A 22622-nucleotide genomic window follows, 5' to 3' on the forward strand; every position below is an offset into this window, starting at 1 on the left:
CCAGGAAAACAGGTGACAGGATACAATCATCAAGCCATGACTGGAGGGCGAGGCAGGCATAAATAGTAGCCTGATTGGCAACTGCAACCAGGTGTGCCAGGCTGCCAATCAGGGACAGGTGAGGGAAACGAGCGCTCAGGGAGACATGCAGGAAATGGAACCAAAATAAGAGCGCTGACAGGAAATAAACACAAACACAGAGGAAAACCCAAACATAACCAAACTGTCAGTAACAAGCCTGACACCTATTTTTCTTTTTTTAAGTATATACTGTATAACTTTACAAACAAATCTTACTCTTGTGCTTTGAAGTGAATTGTACCTGAACACATCGACGTTGTCATTTGAGTCAATCACTGCACAGAATTGATTTACGAACTATCAACTTATCCGAGTTTACGGTGTATTGAATTGTTTGCCCACCAACCCATAAGTTTTATTTACTTAGCTATTATTGATAAAATCACTTATGGTTCTCAAATGGAAGTATAGTAACGATCTGTAAGGATGCAGAAGGAAGAAGCGTGCAGGTAAGAACGCGTATTTCATCCAATTGGACTCGAAGCAAAAAAATGCTAAAGTAGTGTGCCGAGGGGACGCATTCGCCAATTCAAAGTACTTTGCATAGAATGCAAACAAATCAGAGGCAGGTGAGATTAATTAGCACTCTCGAAACTAGAAAGTGAACAAAGGAATGAACGCTGAAACAGAAATAGTCTCAAATCCAGGAAAACAAAAGAAGTCATGACTCAAGTATTAGTTCCCCTGTGGAGAAACAGACATTCATCCATTCATTTTCTGTCAAGTGAAAATACAACTTGGACATAGTAAAGGAAAATGTAAGACTTTCAAAAATGGACTCAGGTACATTACACAACACTCCTTCTATAATGCACTAATATATACTAAAGGCAAAGGAAACATTGTTCAATGTTCATCGATTTCATTTAGTGTAAAAATGATGGATATGACGGATGAAATGGTGTCTGAATCCAAGAGTTTTAGGTGTGACTGTACAACATGAGCCACCCAGCTAGCCTAAAACAGTAGCATGTTTATATAGAAATGCTAACACCTAGCATGTGTGCTAACGATAGCATGATAATAGTCAGCATGTTTCACATTGATTGATTGAGACTTGTATTAGTAGATTGCACAGTACAGTACATATTCCCTACAATTGACCACTAAATGGTAACACCCCAATAAGTTGTTCAACTTGTTTAAGTCGGGGTTCACGTAAATCAATTCATGGTACAAATATATACTATCATCATAATACAGTCATCACACAAGTTCATCATCAGAGTATATACATTGAATTATTTACATTATTTACAATCCAGGGGGTGGGATGAGGAGGGTTTGGTTGATATCAGCACTTCAGTCATCAACAATTGCATCATCAGAGAAATGGACATTGAAACAGTGTAGGTGTGACTTGGTAGGATATGTACAGCAAGTAGTGGACATAGTGAGTTCAGATAGCATAAGAACAAGTATATACATTAGAAATACATTTCATTATTTACATTTGGTTATTTACAATCTGGGGAGGTGGGATGTGGAAGGGGGAGGGTGTTAGTCAAGGGTTGAAGTTGCCTGGAGGTGTTCTTTTAGTGCGGTTTTGAGGGAGGATAGAGATGCCCTTTCTTTTACACCTGTTTGGACTGCATTCCATATTGATGTGGCATAGAAGGAGAATGAGTTAAGACCTTTGTTAGATGGGAATCTGGGTTTAACGTGGTTAGTGGAGCTCCCCCTGGTGTTGTGGTTATGGCGGTCATTTACGTTAAGGAAGTAGTTTGACATGTACTTCGGTATCAGGGAGGTGTAGCAGATTTTATAGACTAGGCTCAGTGCAAGTTGTTTTACTCTGTCCTCCACCCTGAGCCAGCCCACTTTGGAGAAGTGGGTAGGAGTGAGGTGTGATCTGGGGTGGAGGTCTAGAAGTAATCTGACTAGCTTGTTCTGGGGTGTTTGGAGTCTAGATTTGAGGGTTTTGGAGGTGCTAGGGTACCAGGAGGTGCATGCGTAAGTACCATACCAAGTTATTTGACTCAAAGGTGCGGAAATAGAATAAAAAGTGTAAAATGAGATGAAAAAGTTATCAAACTCAAGTTAAACTTAAGAAATAAAAGAAGAAAATAATGCATCCTATTGACACCACATCCTCCTTGTGGTGTCTCTTTAAGAAGACTCCATGGAAGCTTATCGTGTAATGGATGACTGAGTTCCAACTGTACTGTACTTGGCTTTTATTGGTCTGCAGGTGCGTCTGAAGCTCCACCCACAACAACATGAGCTTGTGATCCCTCAGGCTGGAAAGGGAAACATTGAAAGTTCTATTTAGTGAGTTCTATTGACACTGAGTACTTCAGTTGTAGCCATTCCACAGTCCATGTGTTGGACTGCGTCAGGCCTATTTCCACCCTGATAGCCTCATGCAGACTTGGAAGAGGACTACATTTGGATGATCTTCAATGAAGCACATTCAAGTAGGAGCTTCTTTTTCCAATGTTTTGTTGTTGACTTGGAGACAAGTTGTGTTGAAAACACAGACCAGTCTTTTCCCAGACGAGTATGAACATATCTTATGACATTCTTCTTCTAATCCTGCATTTGTGCTGAAGCCCACAGAGATCCTCATCAAGCCCACAGAGATCTTCATAAAGTCTTCAGCTGAGGACACAAACTCTGCCAGCCATGGGAAGAAAAGAGAAAACCTCCAAGGAAGTTTATTTTTCTGTCCTGCCAGATAAATATCAACCTTTGATCGAGGATGAAGGAATGGAGGAAAGACCTGAAGAAAGGTTGAGAAGGAAGGAGGAGAGAAAGAAGAGGAGGAAGAAGTACAGGAAGGTAAGAGAAAGATATATATTAGTGACCTGTCTAAGAAATAAGGCTGCAGATAAATACAACATTTGATCTAACCATCAATATTATTATTACCATACAATGTTAGTTTTTTTACAACTAAACTATCTGAAACAATTCAGTAGCTTTTTAGCAAAAACAACACGGAGCAGTGTGACTGGATGACAAATACTGGACATTTTTTGTAAGGGCATAAATAAATAAATATTAGATACAAACAAGTAAGTAAATAATTAGTTGCCAATACATTCACCTCGTATTTGTATAAGGTGCAACACTTTAGGTGGAATTGACAAGAGGAAACATTTTCTGCTCTCATTCGACATTGAAAGAATGTACTATAAAGTTACAGTAACAACATTGTAACAGTAATAATAATGATCATGGAATTTACAATAAGGTTACAGTAACAACATTGTAACAGTATTAATAATGATCATGGAATGTACAATAAAGTTACAGTAACAACATTGTAACAGTAATAATAATGATCATGGAATGTATAATAAAGTTACAGTAACAACATTGTAACAGTAATAAAAATGATCATGGAATGTACAATAAAGTTACAGTAACAACATTGTAACAGTAATAATAATGATCATGGAATAGATTTATACGACGCTTTTCAAGAAAAGGCTTCACAGAGAACTGAGAACTTTATGATAATGTCTTGTCACGTTTGTTTTGACCTTAGTCAGCCACCGTAGGTATCAGCCATTCTCATTTTGATGACTGATGGTGACTTCAGTAACATTTAACATCCTTATCATAAACTTCATTTAAAGTCTGCTGTTACTAAATAATATGTTTTCCTATTTCTAGTATTGTATAATCCATTGATTCCCTTTTGAAATATAAGGCGCACTTAAAATCCTTTCATTTTTTTCAAAAATGGGCAGTGCGCCTTATAACCCGGTGCACCTAATGTACGGCATAATTCTAGTTGTGCTTACCCACCTCGACGCAATTTTATTTGGTACATGGTGTAATGATAAGTGTGACCAGTAGATGGCAGTCACACATAAGAGATACATGTAGACTGCAATATGATGTCAGTAAACAACACCAACACAATGTGCCATTGAGAATACAGAACATTACACACAGCGCCCAAAAACCTGTCAAAATGTTTTAGTAGGACTTTGGTAAGCTATGAAGCCACACCGCTTGATGGATTGTCGGCGCATTAAACATAGGAGTATTATTATGGTGTGTGTATAAGGACCACAAAATGGCACCTATTAGAAGACATATTACCTGGCGTTTTGTTTCACAATGTTATGCAAACGCAACTTTTCTTACCTTCTGGTACCTGCTGATCTGTATTTGGGATCTGCATGTGCGTGCATCCACCTTTGTAGTCCGTGTCTCTATCTTCTTGTTATGTGACATTCATCCTCCACTGTTGCCATTTCTAATATAAAGTAGTGTAAAGTTCTTACTTATATCTGTCAGTAAACTCACCATGAAAGCACTAAAACATACCGGTGTAGTGACTTTACATTATTCACCCAAGGAACTTCAGTTATTAGAGAGTTCCGGTCACGGGACACATTCCAGGCGTTGTTGTTGCACTAGTGAGCCACGGATGAGGAGATGCTGCTCCGTTATTGATTGAAGTAAAGTGTGAATGTCATTAAAACAGCTAGCGCCATCTTTTGACACTTCTTCCACTCCCGTCCTTGCACGCTACACCGCTACAACAAAGATGACAGGGAGAAGACGCTGTCCAAGTGGAGGCACGTAAATAAGAGCGCCCACAAAACTGAAGAGACTGTCAGAAAGTGACTTGAAGAAGAAAGTAATCATAATAATATGACTCCTTTAATGCGCCTTATAATCTGCCTTTTGTATGAAAATAGACCTGACTAGACCCGCTCATCGGCAGTGCGCCTTATAATCTGGTGCGCCCTATGGTCCAAAAAATATGGTAATTGTTTGGTATGTTTCATGTGCATTTATTTAAGACAGAAATGATCAAAAGGTATAGAAGTGAGAAGTTTGACCTTGCAGGTTACAGAAGACTAACAGAATGTTTCCTCCTGGGCAGAACCTGAAGAAGGTTTGCACTTTCAGCTGGCGATGTTTGCTGTACGGCCTGCAGGGTCTGACGGCCTCCTGCTCCATGCCGCTGGCCACCATGGCCGTGGTGATAGACAACCAGCGAGCATGACCATGGTGTGCATGCATCTTCACTGGCTGATGGAGAACCAGCGAGCATGACCAATGACCATGGTGTGCATGCATCTTCACTGGGACTTTTTTGGATGAATCAGTCCAGCAAAATAATAGACAATAATAGCATAATAACACAATTCCAATTGCAACATTCAGAGTAGCAATCAACATGTTTGTTGTTGTTTTTTGCTTTGTTGTTACTTTCCTCAGAGTTGCGTGTGTCATTATGTGGACATACTGTAGCAGTCTGACGTATTATTCCTCAACCTTTTGGATTGAATTTGAAAAATTAATTCAATAAAGCTTTCTGAAAATAATTCTATCATTTCTGACTGTCTGTGTAAAGCTCAGGTGTCAAACTCAAGGCCACCGCATTTTATATGGCCCGCAAAATGGTAATAATATACTTTAATAAAGAATATTTTCCTACTAAATATTTGTTCTTAATATTTTGACATTCAAAAAATACATAAACTGCATGCTTATCTTTATTTAAATAATGCAACAAAATGTTTTTTGTTTTTTTTATATATAAATAATTACTTGAATATTAGCTTGACTTATGATTTAAAGCAAGTTATCAAATTGTGCACTGTAAAAATGACAATAGTCAGTCAAATTCTGGCAACTGCCAGGTTGTTTTTTTTTGAACAAAAAAACAACTTTGTTACTGTTTGTGTTTACAGTAATACACTAGAAAATCAACAACTCTAGATTTTACTGTCAAAGAAAGAGTGGTACTGTTTTTCCATTCCATTTACAGTAATATGCCGTAAAAGACACTGCAACTTTTACAATACAATTCTGGAAAATGAGCCAGTTTTTTTACACTAAAATCTATTTTGGGTTTTTTCAGCAAACGTTGAAAAAGTGAATAATTAAATGCAATATCATGAGCCCAATCCTTTTTTTTTTTATCATATATTTACAAGTGGCCCTCTGAGGGCAGGCAAACTGCGATGAAAAGCAGTTTGACAGCCTTGGTGTGAGCATAGTCTGGTGTAAGCTTTGTCTGGTGTAAGCTTAGTCTTGACCCATAATGACATGAGAGCACAGAATAATAATAATAATAACTGGGATTTATATAGCGCTTTTCTAAGTACCCAAAGTCGCTTTACATGTAGAAGCCATCATTCATTCACACCTGGTGGTGGTAAGCTACTTTCATAGCCACAGCTGCCCTGGGGTAGACTGACGGAAGCGTGGCTGCAATTTGCGCCAACGGCCCCTCCGACCACCACCTATCATTCATCATTCAATTCACCTGTATAAGTGGCACCGGGGGCAAAAGGTGAAGTGTCCCGCCCAAGGACACAACGGCAGCGATTTTTTGGATGGTAAGAGGCGGGGAGCGAACCTGCAACCCTCAGGTTTCTGGCACGGTTGCTCTACCCACTACTCCATGCCGCCCCAAAGAAGGCGTCTGACAAGAGCAATGGCGTCTTCTTAAGTGTTTTCTTTCGGGCAAAATGGTCCTTTTGTTCACTCCCGTCCTTGCACGCTACACCGCTACAACAAAGATGACAGGGAGGAGACGCTGTCCAAGTGGAGGCACGTAAATAAGAGCGCCCACAAAACTGAAGAGACTGTCAGAAAGTGAGTTGAAGACATACTTGCCAACCCTCCCGGATTTTCCGGGAGACTCCCGAAATCCAGCGCCTCTCCCGAAAACCTCCCGGGACAAATTTTCTCCCGAAAATCTCCCGAAATTCAGGCGGAGCTGGAGGCCACGCCCCCTCCAGCTCCATGCGGACCTGAGTGACGTGTTGACAGCCTGTTGTACATGCACATGTGACCCACCCATAATGTGTCACATTTGTGTGTTGATTTATTTAGTTTATTTTGTGGTTTGAATTCGTTTTTGGAGCTGTCATTACACATTTATCAGTATTCACATTGGTCAGTAGGGGGCAGTAGGGCGTTTCTTCCCAATTGAATGCTATCACCTGCAGACCGGAAGTGTCTTGTCATTCTGATGAGAGCGACCAGTCTGTGAACAATTGAAACGTCCTGTGTGCTTTTTCCTCCTCTATAACAGGTTAGTTTTGGTGAATCAACTCACTGAATAATATCCATGGGATCTTTATAAGTTTAAGTACACATTCTGATGGTGGAGCCTAACTCTAAAGTGTTTGTGAGTTGTAGTTTGTATTAGTGAATGAATCCAGTGCACAGCTGCAGTAATCAATACAAAATGGCGACGTGAGTACGCATTGTTTATATAGGAACTTCTGATCCTAATTCAGACTCCCAAATTAGAGCTCCCGTTTTCTTATTGATTTTATAATGTATATTTGTATAATGTGTGTGTTCTGAAATAGTGACAGAGAATAGAATAAGGATGGACAATTCAACCCTTAACTCAACAATGAGTAGAGGAGTGTTATGTGTGTGTATATGTGTAAATAAATGAACACTGAAATTCAAGTATTTCTTTTATTTATTTATATATATATATATATATAATAAAATATATATGTATATATATATATATATATATATATATATATATATATATATATATATATATATATATATATATATATATATATATAGCTAGAATTCACTGAAAGTCAAGTATTTCTTATATATATATATATATATATATATATATATATATATATAGCTAGAATTCACTGAAAGTCAAGTATTTCTTATATATATATATATATATATATATATATATATATATATATATATATATATATATATATATATATATATATATATATATATATATATATATTAACCACGCCCCCCGCCCCACCCCCGACCACGCCCCCGCCCCCCACCCCCCACCTCCCGAAATCGGAGGTCTCAAGGTTGGCAAGTATGGTTGAAGATGATGTGCAAAACATCATCTATGCAACATGTTGAGCAAAGAAGTACCATCACATGTTATGTAGACCACAAGGAAGTCTTTTACATTTAGAAAATAATCTGAATAATATGACTCCTTTAATGCGCCTTATAATCTGGTGCGCCTTTTGTATGAAAACAGATAAAAAATAGACCATCCATCGGCAGTGCGCCTTACAATCCGGTGCACACCATGGTTCGGAAAATACGGTATATTAATTACACTGTTTTCAACTTTCCATCTCAGGAAGTCGGTGAGTCGTGCCTTGTTGTGTAGTTGTTGTGTTATGGTTTTATATTATTGTGTTGTATCTTTTCTCTACTGTTGTAGCTGTCTATTAAATTGAAAGTAGTAGAGGGTCTAAACACTCATTTCACCTAAAGATTTGTTGCACTTCATTTTATACATGAATTTATTTTGTATTTGAATGATTTCTATGTGAAAAAAACTTTAGCAGGTAAACCTAAAGTTAATTCAACCTGAAGAGATATCGGTTGCACTTTATTTTTCATATGAATATTGTATTATCTTCAGTGTTGGGACTAACGCGTTACAAAGTATCGCGTTATTTTTTATATTCAGTAACTCAGTTACCGTTACTACATGATGCGTTATTGTGTTATTTTACATTACTTTTGATGTAGTATCGGCTAGAAACAGAAGCGCTGCGGTGTCGTTCTTCTGAATCTTCCCCTGTCACAAGCCGGAGAGAAGAAAAGCGGCGCGGTCTATGTGTGTGTCTGGGTGTGGGTGTGGGGAGGGGAGGCACACACGTGATCCGCGGTTTGATATATGAAACAAAACAAAAAAAGTTGTTGGCACGTTCAGTCCACACACAGCGTGGTCATGGCGAGTGCAGTAACGGAGGAGCTTGAACGCCCCCGCCATTGAATCGCTGTGTTTATAAGTGCAGACTCGGTTGTGCAAAACGAGGGTTTTAAACACATGCTGAACGTGCTTGAGCCACGTTACGACATTCCGTCGCGCACCCACTTCAGCAATAAGATTGTTCCAAGATCTTTATGAGCAGGAGAAGAAAAAAGTTGTGAATGAACTATCCCGAGCATCATCTGTTGCGCTCATGACAGACGGGTGGACGTCCAGCGGAACTATAAGCGCTCACTTCATCACAGCAGACTGGGAGATGAGAAGACACGCCCCCTCTACGAGAGTCACCTTGTGCAGGTACTGACACAAGCAGTGGAGGAATGGAAGATAAAGATATCCCAGTCACACGTGATAATGACAAAAATCAAATAATTGCAGAGAATGAGGCAGGACTGGGACCACAGATAGGTGCTTTGCACATGTAGTGAATTTGGCATCACATCTCAGTCAATAGGAGGGAGCGCCTCCTTGGGAGGATCAGGAAGGAGGTTTCCTACTTCCACCCAAGCACAACAGCTGCTCGTGAGCTTAAGACAAAGCAAGAAATGCTAAAGCTGCCTACTCATAAGCTCATACATGATGTCCCAACGAGGTGGAACTCCACTTATGATATGTTGGAGCAGCAGGCAGCTATATACTCTGCATTGACCCACAACACCCTGAAGACAAATGTCACCCTGTCTGATGATGATGTGAGAGTGGCAGATGAGGTCCTCCAGGTGCTTAAACCCCTCAAAAGTGTTCCATCTCTACTGAGCACTGAAACTTCACCATCTGTGTCAATGATCCTGCCACTGAAAACAAGGATTGTACAATCCATGGCTCCAAGTGTGGAAGACAGCAGCATCACTCCAGATGTCAGCCTTTATGTTTCAAGGAAGATGATGTTTCTTCTTATGTTGCACTTTAACTTCTTTTTTATTCATGGTCATTGGTCCAAGTTTAAAGAAAGGAGGAATGCCTTTTTATGTTGCACTGTTTTGCATTAATTATGTTAAAAGGAAAATAAAAATGCATGTCAAGTTGATCAACACATTGTATTATTTTGCAGTGCAATAACAGGACTGAAATGAAGGCAAAAAGGGCATTAATGGGAGCTTTAAAAAAAAAAAGAAGAATAAAAGAAGTAACTAAATAGTTACTTTTCACAGTAACGCATTACTTTTTGGTGTAAGTAACTGAGTTACTTTTGAAATAAAGTAACTAGTAACTGTAACTAGTTACTGGTTTTCAGTAACTAACCCAACACTGATTATAAAAAAGAAGTAGCAGGTAATTCCACCATTAAAATGTTGGTTAGAGTACTTTTATTGAACATTTTTTAAATATTGAAATTTCTCCTCTTGTTAATTCCACCTGAAGTTGGTTGCATGTGAATGTATTTGTTATTAACTGTTCATTACTTTCTTCTTTGTACCTAATTGTCTTACAAGAAATAAGAGGAATATAGGAAAGCTCACCTGTAGTGTTTAGTATTTATTTCACAGTCTCGCTGGTGGATTTGTTGTTTTTTTTTGCTAAAATGTTGCTTAATCATTTTGAACTCACATAATTGTTCATGATTGCATCGTCAACCACACATTCTCCATTGAATGGAATCGTTGTTGAAACGAATCGTTACACTCGTACTCTTTTGATAAAACATTTGCTGACCCCTGACCTAGAAAATACCTCCTCCTATTCTTTTTATCCATAATCAGTATTAAGGATTCTCTTTATTACCTTCCATCTTTCCTTTGATGGGTCAGGTGTAAAAGCAAGGAAGAAACATAAACAATCATCTTTTAACTACATATGAACAACACACAACTTGTGATACTGTGTCATTATTGATTTAAGAAGAAATGCACTGACTGTGGGTGGAAAAACACACATTCAGTATTGAATTAGCGACAAAGAGTCAACAACTTCAGGAGTCCCCTGCAGCACCAAAACTTCACTATTTGAATCCTTTGAAAGCCTCCTGACTGCTGCTCATCATCCCAGCTACAGGAGAGACATCTTTCAACTGCTCCTGGTCCTGCAAGAGCCACAGAAGAGGTTGCCTAGCAACCTGAAGCCTTGGTCTGCGGGAGTTTGGAATGTGTTGCAGTGATCTTGATTGACGGGCTGACACTTCGAGTTGGCTTTTGATCGGCGCAAGGTAGAAAATATGCAAGTTAAAGTGTCGCCGCTCACTAAAGTGGCAACCACCGTCAGCGGGCTGCTACAGCAACTATGCCAGAACCCGAGCTAAGTGACCTACTTCTTAGCCCGGAACCCTCCCCTCGGTCTCCACAAATGAGTTCCTGCAAACAGGATATGAAGCCAAGCAGGAAATCACTTTGGTCTTAAAGAAAACTGACCACCTCATTTCAAAAGTAGACAATAGAAATAGACAACCTAGATCAAGCATGAACGTGTGGCAAGTCATGTGGAAAGATGTCAAAGTGGTTTTCATCCCAGTTATGGCTGCTATACATTGTTTGACATCTTCATGTGGAAAGATGCCAAAGTGGTTTTCATCCCAGTTATGGCTGCTATAGATTGTTTGACATCTTCATGTGGAAAGATGTCAAAGTGGTTTTCATCCCAGTTATGGCTGCTATACATTGTTTGACATCTTCATGTGGAAAGATGTCAAAGTGGTTTTCATCCCAGTTATGGCTGCTATACATTGTTTGACATCTTCATGTGGAAAGATGTCAAAGTGGTTTTCATCCCAGTTATGGCTGCTATACATTGTTTGACATCTTCATGTGGAAAGATGTCAAAGTGGTTTTCATCCCAGTTATGGCTGCTATAAATTGTTTGACATCTTCATGTGGAAAGATGTCAAAGTGGTTTTCATCCCAGTTATGGCTGCCATCAGAGTAGAACAGCCAATAATCAATGAATTTGCCCCTGGAGTTCATCATTAATTATATCAATTGTTTTAAGTAGACTGTCTATTTTACAGTAAAAACTTCACATTTATGTTACTGTAAAATAGGGACAAGCGGTAGAAAATGGATGAATGTAAAATAGTGTTTTTTTTGGGGGGGGGGGGGGGGGGGGGTTACAACATTTTACGGTAAAAGTAAAAACTGTTTTTTGGGAAAAGCTTAGTTGCCAGAGTTTTTGTGTTAAATTCACATAGTTTTTTATTGTTCATGGAAAAACAGTACAAGTTCTTTTTGAATTCTGGCAATTTAGCTGCCAGTTTTTCTACCATAAAAACAAGGAAGTTCAGAATGAGTGTGGGGTCCATAATAAACCGTAAGGGCTCTTCAGGCCCGTACCCTTCCCAGTCAACCAAGTACTGGAATCCACGACCGCGGCACCTGGTGGCCAGCTGTCACGGCGCGGGCTCAAACTGGCTTTTCCCCGGCAGCTGGGTCTTCCAGCGCGCCGAGACATGCCCCGGCTTGCGCTGGCCGCATCACGCCTACATGCCGGCAAGGCTTTGGGCAATCTGCACACCTGGAGCTGATGATCAGACCTGCCTTCATAAGCCTGCACAACCTGCCATCCCTCGCCAGAATATAGTCTTCTGTACCGTAAGCCTATCCTTGACTGACTGACTGACTGACTGACTGTCTCTCTCTCTCTCTCTCTCTCTCTCTCTCTCTCTCTCTCTCTCTCTCTCTCTCTCTCTCTCTCTCTCTGACTGCCACCCTCGATCCTCGACCCCTCGCATGGACACAGACTCTGACGCCGCTCTCTCGCCCTGGATCATCTGCCTGCCCCACGGACTGCCTTCATGCCTTGTTCCTCCTCTCGAGTCAACACTTCTGGTAAACACTCAGCAATGAATTCCTACACATAGTCTTGCACCATCCACAGTCTTGGATTTTTCACACACCATTCTCCAGTTATTTAAATGATATTTTGATAAGGAAAGGTAATGATGCTGATTTACAATTTATTACAATATAGATTAAAACCGTCCAGTTGTCAATACTAAAAATAGCAATATTATGGTGAGGGTACAGCCCGCGACAGGCGTAGTGGGTCCCCCACGGACTTCTGTGAAGTAACAACCCCCCCAACCCTACACACCCCGAATTGTAAATAATGTAAATAATTCAATGTATACACCCTGATGATGATCTTGTGTGATGACTGTATTATGATGATAGTATATATCTGTATCATCAATCAATTTAAGTGGACCCCGACTTAAACAAGTTGAAAAACGTATTGGGGTGTTACCATTTAGTGGTCAATTGTACGGAATATGTACTTCACTGTGCAACCTACTAATAAAAGTCTCAAACTCAAGAGAAAGGGAAATACTGGGAAATAAGTTAGCGAAAGAGAAGGTTAGGTTAGTAGTGGAAGATATTTTAGGATTGCACTCAGAACATCAAGGTTACAAAGCATTACATACATTAAAAAAAAAAGACTGGGTTAAATAAAATAAAAACTATATATAAGAGGGTTCCATCTCGGTCCACACTCCATGTCAGAAGGTGGCGGTAATGCACAACAGAAGGTTGCTTGCCAACCGCCATTAAACCAAAGAAGAAGAAGAAAACTCCATACTGAAGGGGGCGCTAAAGCTGTAATGCAGCAAAGTAATGCAGAAGAAGAAGAAGAAGAAGAAGAAGAGAAGAAGAAGAAAAAGAAAAGAAGGAAGCGTCGACCTTCTACTAGTTAGCAATACATAATACTAGTTAGCAATAAATAATACTAATTAGCAATTAATAATACTAGTTAGCCATTAATAATCCTCTGCGGCGTCTCTTCTTGCCTCTGACACGTAAGAAACTTTATTTATGTGACAAGATGTTGCCTGCGGAGGCTTGTGGGGAATTCATTTGTACAAATGAGTGTTCGTCCATCCATCCATTTCTACCGCTTGTCCCTTGTTCGTATTTGATCCAAATGTAGCAGAGCTCCACAAAGTGAGTCTAGAGCTGAACTTCACGTCCAGGTGACCCTGAGCAAGACACCCAAGCCCAAAATGCTCCTGATGGGTCGGGACAAGCGGTAGTAAATGGCTGGATGGGTCGTGGACTTTGCATGGCAATGTGCTTGTTCTTAAAGTGCAATGACATCATAACTTTATTCAACAAGGACAAGTCCCTGACGTCACACAATAGTGTCATGTGTTGTTTATTCAACAAGGACAAGTCCCTGACGTCACACAATAGTGTCATGTGTTGTTTATTCAACAAGGACAAGTCCCTGACGTCACACAATAGTGTCATGTGTTGTTTATTCAACAAGGACAAGTCCCTGACGTCACACAATAGTGTCATGTGTTGTTTATTCAACAAGGACAAGTCCCTGACGTCACACAATAGTGTCATTTGTTGTTTATTCAACAAGGACAAGTCCTGACGTCACACAATAGTGTCATGTGTTGTTTATTCAACAAGGACAAGTCCTGACGTCACACAATAGTGTCATGTGTTGTTTATTCAACAAGGACAAGTCCCTGACGTCACACAATAGTGTCATGTGTTGTTTATTCAACAAGGACAAGTCCCTGACGTCACACAATAGTGTCATGTGTTGTTTATTCAACAAGGACAAGTCCCTGACGTCACACAATAGTGTCATGTGTTGTTTATTCAACAAGGACAAGTCCTGACGTCACACAATAGTGTCATGTGTTGTTTATTCAACAAGGACAAGTCCCTGACGTCACACAATAGTGTCATGTGTTGTTTATTCAACAAGAACAAGTCCCTGACGTCACACAATAGTGTCATGTCTTGTTTATTCAACAAGGACAAGTCCCTGACGTCACACAATAGTGTCATGTGTTGTTTATTCAACAAGGACAAGTCCCTGACGTCACACAATAGTGTCATGTGTTGTTTATTCAACAAGGACAAGTCCCTGACGTCACACAATAGTGTCATGTGTTGTTTATTCAACAAGGACAAGTCCCTGACGTCACACAATAGTGTCATGTGTTGTTTATTCAACAAGGACAAGTCCCTGACGTCACACAATAGTGTCATGTGTTGTTTATTCAACAAGGACAAGTCCCTGACGTCACACAATAGTGTCATTTGTTGTTTATTCAACAAGGACAAGTCCTGACGTCACACAATAGTGTCATGTGTTGTTTATTCAACAAGGACAAGTCCCTGACGTCACACAATAGTGTCATGTGTGGTTTATTCAACAAGGACAAGTCCCTGACGTCACACAATAGTGTCATGTGTTGTTTATTCAACAAGGACAAGTCCCTGACGTCACACAATAGTGTCATTTGTTGTTTATTCAACAAGGACAAGTCCCTGACGTCACACAATAGTGTCATGTGTTGCAAAGTTGTCACTTTTTGTTTATCACTGCTGAAATGTTAAAGGGCGTCTGTGTTATAGAAAAACAGTTTTGGTTTGGATTTGATCATTTATGAATACACAAAACACTTTGAAAGTGTATTTTAAACAACCATTATGATATTTGCTTTACAGTAATAATGGATGAATGTGATTTTAGAATATTGACATTGACAGTGTTGCTAGTTACTACCTACTTTAATTTGAAGCTTATACCTATATGAACTATATTATATGCACATATTTTAGAACTATACTATATGCACATATTTTAGAACTATATTATATGCACATATTTTCAATCTGTCAGATTGTTGTATGGCTTAGCACAATCAGATGTTAAGAGTGCCTTGGATAGACATGAATCCCAAGGCAGAAGTGAGTGAACCCTCACACTGCCAACAACTCAGTTGTGTTTTCATTGCAGATCATTCTTGAACTTTGCGTTATGTGGAGTTGACCACCATGTGGTCCTACATTGGAAGGAAAGCGCCTCTCTTCAGAGGCTCTGTGGGGGGCTGCAGTTGTCCAAGAGTCACTCAGGTGACTCGGGCCTGTAGTAGTCTGCTGACTGACAGCAGGAAGGGGCTTGTCCTGCACTCCCAGTCCACAGACATATACGAGAACCTTTCCCTGGAGAACTGGATAGAGGACAACGTGGACCTGGAGCAACGCAACATCCTACTGCTGTGGCGCAGCAGGCCAGCCGTGGTCATTGGGCGACACCAGAATCCCTGGCAGGAATGCAACCTGTCACTCATGAGGCATTCAGGAATAACTTTAGCCCGAAGACAAAGTGGTGGAGGCACGGTCTTCCATGACCTAGGAAACCTCAACTTGACCTTCTTTGCTTCGAAGAAGGCGTATAACCGCCAGAGGAACCTGAAGGTCATCACGGACGCTCTGAAGTGTCTTCGACCTGGACTGGAGGTCCAAGCCACCAAAAGGTTCGACATCTTTCTGAAGGGGCAGTACAAGATCTCAGGTGGGTTTGAGGTAGGGCTGGGTGATATGGCCTTTTAATAATATGTGGATATGTTTAGTCCATGTCACCATACACCATATATATGTGGATATGTTTAGTCCATGTCACCATACACCATATATATGTGGATATGTTTAGTCCATGTCACCATACACCATATATATGTGAATATGTTTAGTCCATGTCACCATACACCATATATATGTGGATATGTTTAGTCCATGTCACCATACACCATATATATGTGCATATGTTTAGTCCATGTCACCATACACCATATATATGTGGATATGTTTAGTCCATGTCACCATACACCATATATATGTGGATATGTTTAGTCCATGTCACCATACACCATATATATGTGAATATGTTTAGTCCATGTCACCATACACCATATATATGTGGATATGTTTAGTCCATGTCACCATACACCATATATATGTGGATATGTTTAGTCCATGTCACCATACACCATATATATGTGGATATGTTTAGTCCATGTCACCATACACCATATATATGTGGATATGTTTAGTCCATGTCACCATACACCATATATATGTGGATATGTTTAGTCCATGTCACCATACACCATATATATGTGGATATGTTTAGTCCATGTCACCATACACCATATATATGTGGATATGTTTAGTCCATGTCACCATACACCATATATATGTGGATATGTTTAGTCCATGTCATGATACATCATATATATGTGGATATGTTTAGTCCATGTCACCATACACCATATATATGTGCATATGTTTAGTCCATGTCACCATACACCATATATATGTGGATATGTTTAGTCCATGTCACCATACACCATATATATGTGGATATGTTTAGTCCATGTCATGATACATCATATATATGTGGATATTTAGCCTTAGCCTTGAATGAACACTTGATGCATATAATGACAGCAGTATGATGATTCTATGTGTCTACATTAAAACATTCTTCTTCATACTGCATTAATATATGCTACTTTTAAACTTTCATGCAGAGAGGGAAATCACAACTAAGTCAATTGAGCAAAAGTGTATTTATTAAACAGTTATTAATCAGTGGCACAAACAAAGTGCAAGATTGTCAGAGACATTTTAAAAGAAACTATTAGTGCACTTTTGTGCATGATGTCACTAAGATGACATATCAAAAATTAAAGTGCACTTTTTGTACAGAACGCCACTACAATAGTTTAAAACAAATAAAGTGCACTTTAGTGCATGATGTCACACAAGATATTTCAATAAGTGTCAAATAAAAATGAGCTGCATAATAGGAAATCAAATAGTGTATGTCCTTCACTATGTGGTAGGTTCCTGCGGACGTTATCTCCTGTTGTTGACAAGTTTTTTCATACAGTGTTGATGTGGAAATGGTTGCTTGGGCATTTTGTGGGTGTGGCACTGACCGGAGGTGTTGACATGCAGAGTTTCAAGCACTCTTCATTCTCTAGCGGGCGACTTTTCAAATGATGCTACAAATTAGCCGTAATGCTACTTTTTGTAGCAACACTTTTGCCGCACACTTGACATATTACAGTTGTCTGTTCAACATCTTCCCGCTTGAAGCCAAACCACCGCTAGACGATGGACCCCACGCTGTTTTTCATGGGAATTCCCGCGACCCCGAAAGGGACAAGCAGTAGAAAATGGATGGATGAATTCTTCTTCCTTCATTTGTTACCAGATTTGCACCTTCTTTCTCTGGTATTACCACTCTCACCGCTAGCATCACAGCTAACTTTACCCATGCTGCTACCTCTCTGCTGGGCGAGGTATGACGTTGCATGCGCGACAGTATGTGACGTTTGTAAGAAGGTGCGCTTGTTTTATGTCTCTGTGAGAAGGAGAGACAAGAAAGAGTGAGAAGAGTCTGTAGTGTAATGCCTGCAGCTAAAAGCAACTGCGTGAGAACGTATACTCCAATATCACCATATAGTCATTTTCTATATCACACAGAGACAAACCTGCGATACATACAGTATATTCCATATATCCAGTATAGTCCATATATCGCCCAGCCCTAGTTTGAGGGCAGTTATAACTACAAGAGTGAATGGGATTCTTATTTTGTTCTCTATCTAATGTTATGTTGAGCCAGGAAGTGCATCCAGAATTGGCAGGAAGTCATCATACCACCACTGCACACTCCTGCATTCAGCAGACCAATCTGCCCTCTCCACCGTCTTCCGCTCTTCCTGCCAGGGTCTCCGCAGCAATGCCACGCCCAGTGTGCCCTCACCTGTGGCCAACCTGCTGGACCTTGACCCCAGCATGCAGTGGGAGGAGCTGCTGGATGCACTGGCCAATCAGTACAGTGCAGGTATTGAATGCCTGTTTGGAAGCTAACTTTGCCACCTTCAGATTGTTTTCTTTTGCATTGTTCCTCAGAGTTTGGTGTCAGCTCTGCAAAAAATCCTGTTAGTCCTGCTGATGAGTCAGCATTTCCGGGTGTCAGCAGGGCGGCCGCAGAACTACGAGGGTGGGACTGGATATTTGGAAAGACCCCAAAGTTCAGTGTCCAAACGCTCCTGACAATGACTGATAACACTTCATCAGCTGAATGCACGGCACATCTTTGTGTGGAGGTGAAGAGTGGCGTGATTGACAAGTGCCACTTGGACCTTCCTACTGACTGGCTTCCACCTGGCCTCACCAGCAAGGTGAGCAGAGTGCTGGAGGGAGAGCAGTTTTGTTCACAACGCATCGCTGCGTCGTTTGCTGTGGTGTGGCGCTGTGAGAGCAGCAAACACTGTAACAGACTTCAAAGACTGTGTGACGCCATCTTGGCTGCCATGGGTGAACACAAACATAAGGGAACATTAGCTGTGTCCCAAGTCAGGGCTGTCACCATGTAGGCCTCCTCTAGCTCTGATCACACATGTCTCACTCCTGACACAAGTCAGGGCTGTCACCATGTAGGCCTCCTCTAGCTCTCTTCACACATGTCTCACTTCTGACACAAGTCAGGGCTGTCACCATGTAGGCCTCCTCTAGCTCTCTTCACACATGTCTCACTCTGACACAAAAGTTAACATAGTTGAAATACGCCTGAGGTATGAGTGACCACAACATATAGGGAAGTGTCTTGACAAAGTCCTCATTTGAAGGAGGCCTCAAACCTTCATATCACTCTTTAAGAGTTTCATTTCAATCCCTAGTTCTTTCATGCACATACCTGAATGTTTGCCATTGTATGTTGTGTGTGTGTGGGTGTGTACATAAATGTATATTTGTGTGTGTGCGTGCATATATATGCCTGTTTTTAGCGTGTCTAACACACATCCTTCCACTTTCTGTTTGCGGCACTTGGTGGAAAAAGTTTTGAGAGTGATAGTGTTGGTCAGTGGCACTCTAAAATATATGTTTTGGTATTTCAATTTTCTTTTCATAAACGGATATTGAAAACAAAGAAGTCTGTGTACGTCGCAACCATTCGTTTTTCGTTTGGAATAGAAAGATTATTTTACGTAAGTCCATTTCTCCCGTTTTTAACTTTGATAATAAAAAACGTATCCTAATCCATTATCTTCCATCCAATTTAAATGTTTTAAAAAATGGAAAATGGGAATCAAAATGAGTGAAAAAGTACTTTCTCTATTGGAGGTTCAAAGTTTGGACATACCGTATTTTTTGGACTATAAGTCGCATTTTTTTTCATAGTTTGGCCGGGGATGCGACTTATACTCAGGAGCGACTCGTGTGTGAAATGATGAACACATTAGCGTAAAATATCAAATAATATTATTGATCTCATTCACGTAAGAGACTAGACGTATAAGATTTCATGGGATTTAGTGACAGATTGTTTGGTAAACGTATAGCATGTTCTATATGTTATAGTTATTTGAATGACTCTTACCATAATATGTTACGTTAACATACCAGTTGCTTATTTATGCCTCATATAACGTACACTTATTCAGCCTGTTGTTCACTATTCTTCATTTATTTTAAATTGCCTTTCAAATGTCTATTCTTGCTGTTGGCTTTTATCAAATACATTTCCCCAAAAAATGCGACTTAGATTCCTGTGCGACTTATTTATGTTTTTTTCCTTCTTTATTATGCATTTTCGGCCGGTGCGACTTATACTCCGAAAAATACGGTATGCGTATATTGCACATGCACAGTGTCTTTTGTGTGAGTGACCCTGACCAACAACAACAACAACAACAACAGAAGAAGATCGACTGGTGTTGTGCCAAAATGTGATTGCCTGCCAAAAATGGATTCCCTTCGCGGGAGCGCGCACCAGAAAGTATATTGTGTGTATTAATTTTTGTCAAATTTTCAATAAATGTAATATTTTGATATTCACACATCGCATATTTACACACTCATATTTTACTAGAATGAGCATTACATATATCAAAATCAAGTAGCTACTGTACTGTTTACTTGTTGAAATACCCCTTTTACAGCTCAAATATACCCAAACCACCACTTTGCTGCTGTCAAAAATTGATTCCAGATAAAATGAACAAAATGTCAAAGCATTTGTCTAAAAAACCCCAATATTATACATTTTGAAAATGTAAACGATAGCAAGAATATACCTACAAATTTCAGAAAATTTCACTCGCAAACACTTGTTTAAAATTTTTTACTGTACCAAACTTCTAAATAACTTAAGAAAAATCACCGATAAAAACTGGAAAAGTGTCACTGAAGGTGTTGGTGTGATGTCATTCTGTGACAGCTCCAGTATGTGCTGAGAGAATACATCTTTTTTACTTTTGTGTCATTTTTCCTTTTTCAAATTGCTCAACTTACAACTATTTACAGTGACATATATATATATATATATATACACACACACACACACACGCATGCATTAATACAGTATACATATATACACACAAACACTCAATTTGACATATAAATGAACATTACTATTTTTAATAAGTTACAGTAATATATAATTTATATATATATATACATATATATAATATGTATATTATATACATATATATTTATATAAATATGTCTGTGTATACTTACATAAACACACACAAGTGTTGGTACCAACCAAACCTAACCCCCCCTCCATATCCCATATCCCGGATTGTAAATAATGTAAATAATTCAATGTATATACTCTGATGATTATCTTGTGTGATGACTGTATTATGATGATAGTATATATCTGTATCATGAATCAATTTAAGTGGACCCCGACTTAAACAAGTGGAAAAACGTATTGTGGTGTTACCATTTAGTGGTCAATTGTACGGAATATGTACTGTACTGTGCAATCTACTAATAAAAGTTTCAATCAATCAAAACAAACTTACTTTGAGCTATAAATAACATAATTCCAGCCATCCATCCTTTCGGGGTGGCGGGGGGTGCTGGAGCCTATCTCAAGGCGGTGTACACCCTGGACAAGTAAATAACATCATTATTTACAGTAAGGTCTAGTGGTCAGAGTGTCCGCCCTGAGATGGGTAGGTTGTGAGTTTTTGTACTTATTATTTCTCAACTGTTTGTAAATGTCGCAATTTATAAATAAAGGTTTATAAAATAAAATGATTGTCACAAAAAACTTGTTTCGGGTGTAAAAAGAGACACTGCGCATGTGCAGTCTACGCATATGTCCAAACCTTGAACCGGAAATAGACAAATTACTTTTGATTCCCATTTTCGAATTTTTAGAACATCATTAAAATCGGATGGCAGATAATGGATAATGATCTGTTTCTGTTTTGTTGTTGTTGTTTTTTCAAACCAAAAATCGGGAAAAGTGGATTTTTATGTAAAACTATTTTTCTATTCCAAACGAAAAACGAATGGCCGCGACGTAGACGAAGCACAACTACTACAAGATTCACATTCTGGAAATAAACCATTTCAAATGACAACTGAATTATGTAGAGTACAACTATCATTTGTACTACTACGCTACACGGATAAACCTATAAAGTGTGGCGTTGTCTGTTAAGCCTTTATTTTGATATAGCGTACAGGATGTCCCCGACCGGATGTAACGCAATGACGCTTGTTGTTGTGACACATTGAATCCTGTGCTGCACTGAGTGCTGATTGGAATAAACGCATTGCTTGTGTAAACGGTCTGATCATTACAACCATAAAGTTGGTCTTAATACATAATATATATCAGTATACAGTTATTTGTTGGAACTAAAGAATGGCAATTCCTGAAATCTAAAGTGACAATTATTATTTTGTCTCACAAAGACTTCATAAAATGGTCCCCATTAACTATAGAAGAGATCAAAGTTGGCATTTAACATAGAAATGTTTGTCGACATTATTATGCTCCAAGCAACATTTTTTAACACATAAATGTCGATTTCTGAAAGTAAAAACTTCATTTTCTAATTGGCTTAATGGCTTAAAATGATCAATTCAATCTTGGAAAATGATTCAAAGTACAAAAGCCCTTAAATTGATATCTTTATTGAAGAATTTTAAAGTGATTTAGTTAGCCCTTGTTTGTAATTTATCATATTGTTTGTTATTATTATTTCATTACTCTACTTGTATTTGCTTTCATTTTCTTTCCTTCCACATTTTGTGAAAGA

General features: G+C 39.3%; 2 protein-coding genes across 4 annotated transcripts; both read left to right on the plus strand.

Moving 5' to 3' along the window:
- Window positions 1-202: 202 nt before the first annotated feature.
- On the plus strand, window positions 203-5380 carry LOC133570789 (uncharacterized). 3 transcript variants are annotated; one of them, XM_061923506.1, is made up of 5 exons: window positions 203-225; window positions 2273-2498; window positions 2634-2862; window positions 4931-5049; window positions 5107-5380. In XM_061923506.1, the coding sequence occupies exons 3-5, from the start codon at window positions 2707-2709 to the stop codon at window positions 5108-5110; spliced, it is 279 nt and encodes a 92-aa protein (XP_061779490.1). In that variant the 5' UTR covers window positions 203-225; window positions 2273-2498; window positions 2634-2706; the 3' UTR covers window positions 5111-5380. The 3 variants fall into 3 exon arrangements, with proteins under 3 accessions (XP_061779490.1, XP_061779491.1, XP_061779489.1); XM_061923507.2 differs by having other exon boundaries at window positions 205-225; window positions 2655-2862; window positions 4931-5380; XM_061923505.1 differs by lacking the exon at window positions 203-225 and having other exon boundaries at window positions 4931-5380.
- Window positions 5381-13391: 8011 nt separating this feature from the next.
- lipt1 (lipoyltransferase 1) lies at window positions 13392-22126 on the plus strand. The gene is made up of 4 exons (XM_061924191.1): window positions 13392-13529; window positions 15497-16054; window positions 18176-18397; window positions 18466-22126. The coding sequence occupies exons 2-4, from the start codon at window positions 15535-15537 to the stop codon at window positions 18930-18932; spliced, it is 1209 nt and encodes a 402-aa protein (XP_061780175.1). The 5' UTR covers window positions 13392-13529; window positions 15497-15534; the 3' UTR covers window positions 18933-22126.
- Window positions 22127-22622: the final 496 nt, after the last annotated feature.

Source organism: Nerophis lumbriciformis, linkage group LG28 (genome assembly GCF_033978685.3).
Source record: "Nerophis lumbriciformis linkage group LG28, RoL_Nlum_v2.1, whole genome shotgun sequence".
Classification (NCBI taxonomy): domain Eukaryota; kingdom Metazoa; phylum Chordata; class Actinopteri; order Syngnathiformes; family Syngnathidae; genus Nerophis; species Nerophis lumbriciformis.